We start from the raw sequence: 12,679 nt of genomic DNA, 5'->3' as shown, positions 1-12,679 counted from the left end.
TATAGGTAGGGCAAAACAAAAGTCTCTCTATCTACGAGCCTGATCTGCTCGCCTAGCTGGTTCACCTGAAAAATGTTAGATTATTGGGATGAGACGATGCTCAATAAGTGGAAATATGTTATTACTAGTGTGTGACGATCAAGTTGCATATATACTATAATGACAATATCTGAAACTGTATAAGCTAGCAAATCAGTATAAAATATAAGTTACATCTATCATAGTTTAAAATATAACCGTATCATCTAAATTTTTCTACGTATCATACTTGTGATATCATACTATATTTGATGAAAATTCTGTAAAACTGTATACATATACATAATTGAGATTTTTCCCTGGAAAACTGTTTGTCATGATTTAACCCCTCATGATAGGGCTGTGTTGCCCATAGGCTGAACTTAACTCTAGTTGGCCCATTAAGTAAGTCAATTATACTCTACCAATCCTCAGTTCGGCCAAACTGCGTCCTCCCCTAAGCAAGGAACTGGAAAACTACCTTGTCAAACCGAGCCCCCTCAACCCAAAGTACTGGGGAGATTGCAAACTCTCCGAGCACTGTTGACGGAATCCATATATTATTTGAGTTATGTGGTTGCACTTTAATATGAAAAATAGCAACGATACAATGCTCTGTTGACTGAATATGTTTGAAATAATTCATCACGGATTTGATACTATATTTACTGTTACTATAATTACCCTAATGTTTTCATCATGTATCCAAAATAACAATAACGCTATATATCTGATCTATAAATGCTGTAATATCTGAATAAAGTCTGACTGTAATATCTAACTGAATAATTTGTAAAGTCTAAGTGTTATGGTTTTGGAAAACATGGCACTCTATAATTATCATAAAATACTGGTCTGATAAATATCTATAATACTTGTCTGATAAATATCTGTTTGGTAAATATCTTTCTATATATGTATATACTGTAAATCATGATATTCTGGGCAAACTACATAAATTTTGTATCAAGAAAATATCCACTCAGGCTACAAAAATAATAATAAAACTCATATTCTGGAAAAGCTAAATAATAAACATATATATATATATATACACACACACACACACACAATATTTCCTAGTAAACTTGCTAAAATTTCTAGCATAGCATATCTCCCTTACCTAACTACCTGCAGCTAAATGCACACGCACAAGGCATACTATTCCCAAAATCCTGAAATAACACCCATAAACATATTTCCAGTAAATCAACTATATTACCCCGAACCTACATACTTTTAAATTTTCTGGATTATAATTCACCCAAACTGTTGAAAATATTCACTGGGGTCCCCAACCCATGTCTGTAGGGTCCCAAAACACCATATTCCTGAAAATATAATACTCAAATTTCACTTCAAAAAATTCTAGTATATTTGCATATAATACTAAATCTGACCTCAAATGAGTTGGGTAATACTGAAAATACTCAAATAATCCACTCACCCTGGTTTTGGGATGGTTCCCAAACTTCTCAAATCGACATTTCACTCTGGCTATGTTGTAGAGAATCTCCTTAGGATCACCATGGTAACTTCTAATCATCGAATCAGGGAGAGACGAAGCCGAAAAAATTAGAAAGAAGTGAGAGAATCCCAATTTTAGAGAGAGAAAGTGAAAGAGAAAAATTTTCTTCGCTGAAACTCGTTTCCTACGTATTTATAGGTGTCTTGACACGTGGCCTCATCGACAAGCCATGTCACCTCATCGACAACTCCAAGAAGGCTGTTTGTCGACAATCCCTTACTCCTCGTCGATGAAATTTAGGTCCTAAAAACCATCCTCTCAGTATCTTCTCGTCGTCGAGACCTTACCGACCCTCTTAAAATTCTCCTTTACTTCCTTCTTTCTTTTATTATTTAATTACCATAATTCTCTTAAAATTCTCCTTTACTTCCTCGTTTCTTTTATTATTTATTTATTATAATTCTACAGGTCTCTACATGAGCATTAAAAGACAAATGAAAAAGTTTAAAGACCAAGAAGGGACTAGAAGTCAAGAGGATCATCAAGAGACTTGAAAATTTAGTACTCAAATGTCATATTCAGCAAAGCTATTTGTAAGTACTTCATATCAAATATAATTTAGAAATATGAAACTCTTTAAGGGAAATACATGGACTTAAAGACCTATTTTAAAACCCTAGAAAATGTTTTATGAAAGGTCAAAACAAGAGAGCAAAACTAAATTTAAAAAACCAAAAATGAAAAATCAATAAGAGTACTGGTTAGCCGACTGACCAGAAATACTCTGGGTTCACTCAGCCGACTGACAAAAAACAACAGCTAAATTAACGATCCAGCCGACTGACTCAATGAACTGAAAACACCCAGCTGATTGACCCATTTTGAACTGTGTCAAGCCAGCTGACTAACAATTTCCTAATTTTAATTCTAGCTAAAAAATGGGTGTCAGCCGCATGTCCAGCCGACTGACCCTGTGGAAATGTACTACTCAGTCGCATGGTCAGCTGACTGACTCCATGGGTTTTGTCTTTTTAAACTCCAACGAGAAAATTTAAAAAATTGGTTTTTCAAATATGAATGCTATAAAAATTTGGTAGAAACTCCAAGTCACTTGAGGAACAAGGAAACTAATCCTAAATTGCCTATAAATACTCCTTTAATCCCAAGAATTCAATCACCAAGTAATCTCTTAGCACTCTTGCATTCAAAGCTTACAATCTCTCTCAAAGTTCTCTATTGCTTACACTCCATCTAGAGAAAAGTTCTAAAATTGTTGCTGAATCATCAAACCACAGTTCTTTCACTAATTTTTCTCAATCAACTAACCTATGGTGATATCTATACTTGAGCTTCATATTTTCTTTATTATTATTTGATTGAAGTATAATTTGTGCTCTAACTTGTACAAATCTACTTTGTTTCGAGAGTTTCTTTGTACTCAGATTATAGTAGCCTTCTCATTGTATCATTGATGGTTCAAAGCTATTTTGGATCATTATACCAAGCAAGGATTGATCTCTTGGAAAGGTTTCTCTTCCTGAAAAGAGGAAATATTTAAAAAGCTTGCTCCACCTGGAAAGGAGCATACTTAGTGGAATCCTTTGGTGGAATTGACCAAAGGCGAGGGCGTAGGCTGGGGATAAGCTGAACGTCACAAATCTCGGTATTCTTCTCATCCTTACTCTTTTTATTTTTTGCATCATATATTTTTATGTATGCTAAGTGCAAGTTGTACAGCTTAAAACCCAAATTCAAAGAAGACTCTTAATTTTAGAAAGTACATTTTAATTAACCATTTGCGGAAACCCACAAGGGAGTACGTTGGTTAATTTGCGGAAACCTTGATTAAGAGAAGCGCAATAAAATTCCATTCAAAGAAGGGTTTGCAAACAACTACATGGCTGCAACCAAAAAGCATAAAATTCTTGAATGATTTATTGATTTTCATATTTTGGTTGGTTGGATTGTGTTTTTAATTTTTTAGTACTTTGTGGTATAATTTGGTTGTGATCATAAGCTGATTGATTTACTTTCTTGGTTTTGCATTAAAAAAAGCAAGAAGTTAAAAAGAGGTTAAATTTTTAATTAATCCAATTCACCCCCCTCTTGGGAAAGCTATTCTAATTTCAAAAACTTTCATATCTTTGTATTCCTGGCATGAGGTATCGCCAGAAGAGGAAGACACCGTCTTGTAAGGTTTACTGGTTTGGCTCCGCCCAGTTAAGTAAGCTACGAGGGCACCATCCTGTAAGGTGTAATAGTTTCGCTCCACTCGGTAAGTGAGTTAGGAAGACTCTGCCTTGTAAGGAAAGCTTGTAAACAGTGTTGCTCTGCCCAGTTAAGTGAGCAAAGTAGTGATGTAATGACCCGACCCTTTACACGGACCCAGGTGTCACTCATTCATACATAATACCTATACTTGTTCAAGATATGGAAACAACCCACCCTAAATAGGGACCTACGGGTGCAAAACATACATAATAATGATGTAAATGTCACGGAAAAACATAAACATCCATTGGGATTACTACTAGATTTATACCAGAGTTTACTAATACATCCATAATTTACATAAGTTCGGACTTAGAATAATTCTCATTATTACAATCCTCCAAAAAGGAACTTCATCTAAGTTTTACTACGAGATTCAGATGCTTACGTAAGTTGTTCAAAAACAATCTCCCAATCCTTTTAGCTATTAGGACTGACGCATTGATGGACCTAAAAACAAAGGTTGTATGATAGGGTGAGACACCTCTCACTAAGGAAGAAGAAGTTACAACAGTGTGTGACTGCATACATGCATACTTTATTTCAACATCTGAAATATAAATATTTTCAATACAATAATGCATCAAGTATATCATTATTCGTATTACAAAATTCCCACATCTGTCTTTTGACTATTTAATGATTATCAGATGACCAACAATAAAATACCCCTATAACTAGTTTTACCCCGTGGCCCGGGTTGTGCACTAATACTCGTCCAATGCCCTGTTCGTGCAGACACTATCGAGTACCTACTTATGATCAGACTGCCTCCATTGGCCCAATATCAGCCAACGGTTTCACCTTACTAGCCAACCATCTTGGTACCCACATCGTTTAATATGTGTGGTTGCACGTGTACATCTAGCTACGATATCGCTCTGTATCTATAATAGTGGTTTATTTCAACCCTGCAAAGAAAGTATTTTTCAACCCTCCCGGGACTCTCAAGCTGTGGCTTCGTGTATCATAAATTCAATTTATACAAATATGATAACCTGCGCAATTCAAGTATTTTTCACAAATTCAAATAATAACATTGGGTTCAAACCGGCATCTTTTCACTCAATTTACCCCTCTTTGTTTACTGATTCAGCTGGATGTATCATCAACCTCCATTTATCATATTCTCAGTATAACAAATTTGGAACTTCGTTCCCATATTCTATATCAATAGTATAGAAAATCCATTCATTTCCATTTCAACATATATCACACAATTTTAATCTAAAAAAAACCTGCTAAATGATAGAAATCAAGTAAATCTCATTTATATGAATAAACAAAGGATTCGAGCCTCTCCTACTATAGTATAAACACAATAAATAATTTTTTTAAAGTTTGGAGATTATACGTCGAAATCCTCGTTTTTACCAAAAATCGTAGAATCATTAAACTGGCATATCTACTCGGTAGAATTTAGCGAATAAGCAGTTAAAACATACATAATAACATAAACTAGTTTTTTAGCGGTTTAGTTTTCCAAATATGTTTTTGTAATCAAATTCCCCTTACCTTATACTTGAAATGAAACTTCATACGAAAACGGACCAAATCGACAACCTGAGATCCTGAAAACCTAAAACCACAAAACATAACCTTACTATACTTTCTACTGCTATCCAAATATCTAATCAAAACTAGGATCAGATTCCTACCTTGATTTTTGGGAAAACTCGAAACTCTCCGAAACGACGATCCGATTCACTAAAAGTATAGTTTTCTCTTCTGATCCACACAGTACCCTCCGTTTTTGGAAACGGATGACGAACGGCGAAGAATCCTAGAGAGAGAGAGAGATTCGCAGCTTAGAGAGAGAGAGAGAGAGAGAGAGAGAGAGAGAGAGAGAGCTTTTTGGATGAAACTTAGCCTCTAAGCAACCAAATAGGATATTTATAGGGCCTTTGACCTGGTCCACTTCATCGACGAGGCGGCGTCTTTGTCGATGAATCCACCACACAATTCATCGATGAGGCCTTGAATTTCGTCAATAAGGATTTCCTGAGAATCCCCAAAACCCCTCGGCATTTTCTCGTCGACGAGGTTCTGAATTTCATCGATGACGCTCTAAAGGAATTCGTCAACGAATGTGATCCTTCGTCGATGAACCCAGTTTATAAAGGTTCAGGTCTCTACAATCTCCCATCCTTATAAGAATTTCGTCCTCAAAATTTACTACCAATTGCAACATACCCCTTTTCTTATAATTTTGCTTATAAAAGAGTCGACCGTCACCTACAAAGTGACTTTGGCCTAAATTCATTTCATACCCTCATATATGGCGGAGGAATACTGTGGTTACCCAAAAGATACATCAGAAAATTACATACATAGACAAAATTCTCCCAAAGACTTTACCATTTGATCTATACCATCTAATACATATTCATGTACTATCAAATAACTGTGGGTGCTTCTGGCATATCTCAGATTCTAATTCCCATTAAGCTTCTCTACTGTATGGTTACGCCATAATACCTTCACAAGAGGTATTTCCTTAGTCCGTAACTGCTGTACTTTCCGATCTAATATCTGAACTGGTACTTCCTCATATGATAAGGTATCACTGATCTCTAGAGGTTTGTGCGATGGATCTAGTTCGTACTTCCTCAGTACAGACACGTGAAATACATCATAGACTCTGGATAATGCTGGAGGTAAAGCCACTCGATAAGCAACCGAACCTATCCTTTCAAGGATTTCAAAAGGCCCAATAAACCGAGGACTTAGCTTCCCCTTCTTCCCGAATCTCATCACCCCTTTCATCAGAGCGATTCTCAAGAATACCATGTCTCCTACTACAAATTCCAACTCTTGCCAACAAGTATCAGCATAACTCTTCTGTCGACTTTGAGCTGCTTTAATCCTTTCCCTGATCATTGCGACTTTTGCAGAGGTCTGCTAAATCATTTCCGGAATTAGTATCTACCGCTCACCTACCTAATCCCAATACAACAGAGATCGACACTGACGACCGTACAAAGCCTCACAAGGTGCCATCTCTATGCTCGCCTGGTAACTGTTGTTATATGCAAATTCAAAAAGCGATAGATATCGTATCCAACTATTAACAAAATCTAGTATACAAGCCCGCAACATATCCTCTAACCTCTGAATAGTTCTCTCCGACTGTCCATCCATCTGCGGGTGAAAAGACATACTGAACGTCAATCGTGATCCCAAGGCATCCTGTAAACTTTTCCATAAATGAGATGTAAAACGTGGATCTCGATCTGAAACAACATATAGGAACACCATGGAGTCGTACCACCTCCTGCACATAAAATTCTGCCAGCCTATTCAGAGAGTAGCTGACTCTGATTGAAATGAAGTATGCACTCTTCGTTAACCGATCTACTATAACCCATATGGCATTCTGCCCATGCATCGCCGCTGGTAAACTTGTCACAAAATCCATCGAGACATGTTCCCACTTCCACTCGGGGACATCGAGTGGTTGAAGTGGTCCTGCCAGCTTCTAAAGTTCTGCTTTAACCTGCTGACATGTCGGGCATTGTTCTACAGATCGAGCGATCTCTCTTTTCATGTTAGACCACTAGAAAGATTCCCTCAAATCCTGGTACATTTTCGTACTACCAGGATGTACAGTATAAAGTGAACGATGTGCCTCCTCTAGAATGACCCGTCTAATCCCGGCATCATTCGGTACACAAACCCTACAGTGAAATCTCAATATCCCATCGCTAGAGATACTAAAATTCGGCTTTAGCCCCTTCTAGATTCCTTCCATAATATCAACCAACTCAGGATCCTCCTTTTATTCCACAAAGATCCTCTCCTGCAAAGTCGGTTGTACCACCAAGCTAGCAAGGACAACCTGATGGTTTCCTTCCACTACCTCCAAACTCAATCTCTCTAGGTCCATGCACATATGATGCTAAACCTTCACTAATGAGACTGTCGCGTCAACTGACTTCCGACTCGGAGCATCAGCTACCATATTAGCTTTTCTTGGGTGATAGCTAATAACACATTCATAGTCTTTAATCAATTCAAGCCACCTATGCTGTCTCATATTAAGTTCCTTCTGAGTGAAAAAGTATTTAAGACTTTTATGGTCAGTAAAAATCTCACATCTTTCACGGTATAAGTAGTGCCTCCAAATTTTCAGTGCAAACACTACCGCTGCTAATTCTAAATCATGCGTCGGGTAGTTCTTCTCATATTCTTTGAGTTGATGAGATGCATACTACTTTGCCCTGCTGCATTAGAACATAGCCAAGAACCTTTTTCAAAGCATCACTGTATATAATAAAATTACCATCACTAGATGGAAGAGTCAGAACTAGAGCAGTGACCAGTCGCCGTTTCAGCTCTTGGAAACTCAGCTCACACTTATCCGTCCAATCATATCTCTTACTCTTTTGCGTGAGTTTCTTCAAAGGACCTGCCAAACTAGAGAACCCTTCAACAAACCGATGGTAGTAACCTGCAAGACCTAGAAAACTTCTGACCTCGTACACATTCTTTGGTCTCACCCAGTCCACTACTGCTTCTATCTTACTCTAGTCTACTGATACACCTTCTTTAGACACTATGTGCCCCAGAAATGCAATTTATTCCAGCCAAAACTCTCACTTCTTTAGCTTAGCATATGACTTCTTATCTCTAAGCATTTGCAATACTAGCCTTAAATAAACTTCATATTCTGCAGCACTCCTAGAATACACTAGGATATCATCAATAAATACCACAACGAACCAGTCTAGATATTCGTGGAAGACCCCATTCATCAAATCCATAAATGTTGTAGGTGCATTAGTCAAACCAAAAGGCATAACCATAAATTCAAAATGGTCGTACTGGGTTCGAAATGCAGTTTTCGAATTATCCTCCGCTTTCACCTTCAGCTGGTGATATCCAGAGAGTAGGTCAATTTTAGAGAAGACCTGCATGCCCTGAAGTTGATCAAACAAATCATCGATCCTGGGTAGCAGATACTTATTCTTTATTGTTACCTTATTCAGTTCTTGATAGTCGATGCACATTCTCATCGACCCATCTTTCTTTTTCACAAATAACACTGGTGCTCCCTAAGGAGAAACACTAGGTCAAATGTATCCCTTGTCAAGCAACTCTTGAAGCTGTTCCTTTAACTCCCTTAACTCAACTGGAGCCATACGATACGGAGCTTTCGATATCAGCGCCAAATCTGAAGTTAATTCTATGGAAAATTCCAACTCACGGTCCAGAGGTAATCCTGGTAAGTCCTCTAAAAACACTTTAGGGAATTCGCGTACCATAGGAATCATTTCCAATTCCCGTTCTCCTACTGGTGTGTCTTTCAGCATTGCCAAATATCCTTGGCACCCCCTATGAAGTAGCCTCCTAGCTTGCATAAAAGAAAGGATACGTGGTGTAGAATGCACACATGATCCAAGGAACTGAAATTCCTACTTTCCTGGCGATCTAAACAACACCTCCCTCTTGCGGCAATCAATACTGGTATAACTGGAAAACAACCAGCCCATCCCAAAGATGATATCAAAGTCATACATGTCGTAAACCACAAAATTAACTGGTAGTATCCTCCCCTATATTTCAATTGGAAAGTCCCAAACTACCTTACTACACCCGACCATAGACCCAGACGGTGTAGCCACCACTAGTTCATCCCCTAACAGTTGTACTTCTAATCCACACAATTTAACAAAGTCTGTGGAAATAAAAGAATGTGTTGCCTTGGAATCAAATAATACTACAGCTTTGTGAGGAAGCATGTAAATGATACCTGTGTTTACGTCACCAGCGTTCTCAGCGTCACTAGGAGTCAAGGAATATACCCTAGCCTGGGCAGTACCCCCCTACTGACCGCCACGCTGTGTCGGAGCATTCCCTCTGTATTGCTGCTGCGAGACTCCATCATTTCTCTGCCTCAGACAGTCTCTCATATGATGTCCTTGTCTACCACACCGCATATAGGCTCTTGTAGACAACCAACACTGCCCCTGGTGTTTCTTACCACACAAAGAACAACGTGGAACACTTACGGCATTTTGGGACGTGCCACCACTGTTCTTCATCCACTTACCCTGTCCTGCCCCAGACGAAAAATTAGGAGGCATTGGCCTCTTCTTCGTAACCTAAACCTCTACATCCTCTAATAAACACTCCTCTGCTACCGTGGCATTATCAACTAACGTAGAAAAATCTTGCAACTGCAAGATCACCGTCTGCTTACGGATCTCACTCCTCAGACCCCTTTGAAACTTCCAAGCCTTCTTCGCTTCATCAAGAATCACGAATGGAGAAAATCGAGACAACTCTTGAAATTTGGCAGCGTACTGTTGCACTGTCAATGATCCCTGCGTTAGATTCATAAATTCCTCCATTTTTGCTTTTCTAACTGTGGCCAAAAAATAAAGTTCAAAGAAGAGTTCTTTGAATCGGGCCCACATCAATGCTATCAGTATCGGTTGGTGCTCTTCCATCTGCTTAACAGACCCCCACCATCTCTCAGCCTCCCATGCCAACTTGAACGTGGCAAAGGTGACCTTCTGCTTTTCAGTGCAATTTAACACACTTAAGATCTTCTTGATCTCCTGGATCCAATTCTCAGCACAAACTAGATCTGTACTGCCCACAAAAGTAGAGGGCTTCAATATGGTGAACTACTCAATGGAGCAACCCAACTCAGTCATAGGATGATCCTGTCCCTTGTTTGAACGCACTACCTTAACCATAAGTTGCTGTACGAAGTCACGTAACACGCTAGTAGAGTCGTTACCAGCCTCAAGGCCGGCACCCTCACTACTGCTGCCACCCACATTGGCAGTGATATCCCTAGATTCCATCCTGAAAACATTTATGAGAACCCATTAGACAAGTAATAACCTACCCATCAACTACTGCTATCACAATATAAGGTTAACTCTCCAAGTTCACATTCTTAACAGTGACATACTCCATAAATTTGACATCCTCATTCTAACTCGAATTTCACCCTTCTACTAGGAAACAAAATCGTCAATGGATTGTCATGATTTTCTGAACCTTCCGACTGATCCAGAAAAACACAGAAGTCTATCAATGAATTTTCATCTCCAGATATACAAAACAAAATCCAAGTTCTTATCCTTGTCCTATACTTGGTATATTCTAGACTATCACAACTAACAACTTCTTAGTTTAGCACATATCCCTAACCAGGAAGCATGAAACAATTCATACTTCCAATTGGCAACGGGGCTTTGATACCAACTGTAACGACCTGGCCCTTTATACGGACCCAGGTGCCACTCATTCATACATAATACCTATACCTATTCAAGATATGGAAACAACCCGCCCTAAATAAGGACATACAGGTGTAAAACATACATAATAATGATGTAAATGTCACCGAAAAACATAAACATCCATTGGGATTTCTACTAGACTTATACCAAAGTTTACTAATACATCCATAATTTACATAAATTCATACTTATAATAATTCTCATTATTACAATCCTCCAAAAAGGAACTTCATCTAAGTTTTACTACGAGATTCAAATGCTTACGTAAGCTGTTCAAAAACAATCTCCCAGTCCTTTTAGCTATTAGGACTAACGCACTGATGGACCTAAAAACAAAGGTTGTATGATAGGGTGAGACACCTCTCAGTAAGGAAAAAGGAGTTACAACAGTGTATGACTGCGTATATGCATATTTTATTTCAACATCTAAAATATAAATCAAATATTTTCAATACAGTAATGCATCAAGTATATCATTATTCGTATTACAAAATTCCCACATCCGTCTTTTGACTATTTAATGATTTATCAGATAACCAACAGCAAAATATCCCTATAACCAGTTTTACCCCATGGCCCGGGTTGTGCACTGATACTTGTCCAATGCCCTATTCCTGAAGACACTGCCGAGTACCTACTTACGATCCAACTGCTTCCATTGGCCCAATATCAGCCAATGGTTTCACCCTGCTAGCCGACCATCTTGGTACCCACATCTTTTAGTATGTGTGGTTGCACGTGTACCTCTAGCTACGATATCGCACCGTATCATATAACAATGGTTTATTTCAACCCAGGAATGAAAGTATTTTTCAACCCTCCCGGGACTCTCAAGTTGTGGTTCCGTGTATCATAAATTCAATTTATACAAATATGATAACCTGCACAATTCTAGTATTTTTCACAAATTCAAATAATAGCATTGGGTTCAAACCGGCGTCTTTCCACTCAATTTACCCCTCTTTGTTTACTGATTCAGCTCGATGTATCACCGACCTCCTTTTATCACATTCTCAATACAACAAATTTGGAACTTCGTTCTCATATTCAATATCAATAGTATAGAAAATTCATTCATTTCCATTTCAAAATATATCACACAATTTTAATAAATAAAAAAAACCCACTAAATGATAGAAATCAAGTAAATCTCATTTATATGAATAAACAAAGGATTCAAGCCTATCCTACTATAGTATAAACACAATAAATAATTTTTGTAAAGTTTGGAGATTATACGTTGAAATCCTCGTTTTTACCAAAAATCGTAAAATCATAAAACCAACACTTTTACTTGGTAGAATTTAGAAAATAAGCAATTAAAACATACATAATAACATAAACTAGTTTTTTAGCGGTTTAGTTTTCCAAATATGCTGTTGTAATCAAATTCCCCTTACCTTATACTCGAAATGAAACTTCGTACGAAAACGGTCCAAATCGACAACCCGAGATCCCGAAAACCTAAAACCACAGAACATAACCTTACTATGTTTTCTACTGCTATCCAAATATCCAATCAAAACTAGGATGAGAATTCTACCTCGATTTTTGGGAAAACCCAAAACTCTCCAAAACAATGATTCGATCCACTAAAAGTGTAGAGTTTTCTCTTCTGATCCATGCAGTACCCTCCGTTTTTGGAAATGGATGACGAACGGTG

General features: G+C 37.9%; 1 protein-coding gene across 1 annotated transcript; it reads right to left on the bottom strand.

The window, feature by feature from the left end:
* Positions 1–9,861: 9,861 nt before the first annotated feature.
* LOC131163440 (uncharacterized) lies at positions 9,862–11,675 on the bottom strand. Its single transcript, XM_058120027.1, has 3 exons — positions 11,659–11,675; positions 10,453–10,573; positions 9,862–10,389 (listed from the first exon to the last, which is right to left on the bottom strand). Exons 1-3 carry the CDS (start codon positions 11,673–11,675, stop codon positions 9,862–9,864), a joined length of 666 nt encoding a protein of 221 aa, XP_057976010.1.
* Between the last annotated feature and the right edge of the window lie 1,004 nt (positions 11,676–12,679).

The sequence above is a fragment of the Malania oleifera genome, chromosome 9, assembly GCF_029873635.1.
Source record: "Malania oleifera isolate guangnan ecotype guangnan chromosome 9, ASM2987363v1, whole genome shotgun sequence".
Taxonomy (NCBI): domain Eukaryota; kingdom Viridiplantae; phylum Streptophyta; class Magnoliopsida; order Santalales; family Ximeniaceae; genus Malania; species Malania oleifera.
Note: the sequence above shows the minus strand (reverse complement) of the source record. Positions and strands in the feature narration are given on the sequence as shown.

What these genes read in the sequence shown, in the direction of transcription:
- LOC131163440 (XM_058120027.1), bottom strand. An exon ending in TACAGCAACTTATGGTTAAG is followed by an intron (nt 10,390 to 10,452) that starts GTAGTGCGTTCA and finishes TCCATTGAGTAG; the next exon opens with TTCACCATATTGAAGCCCTC.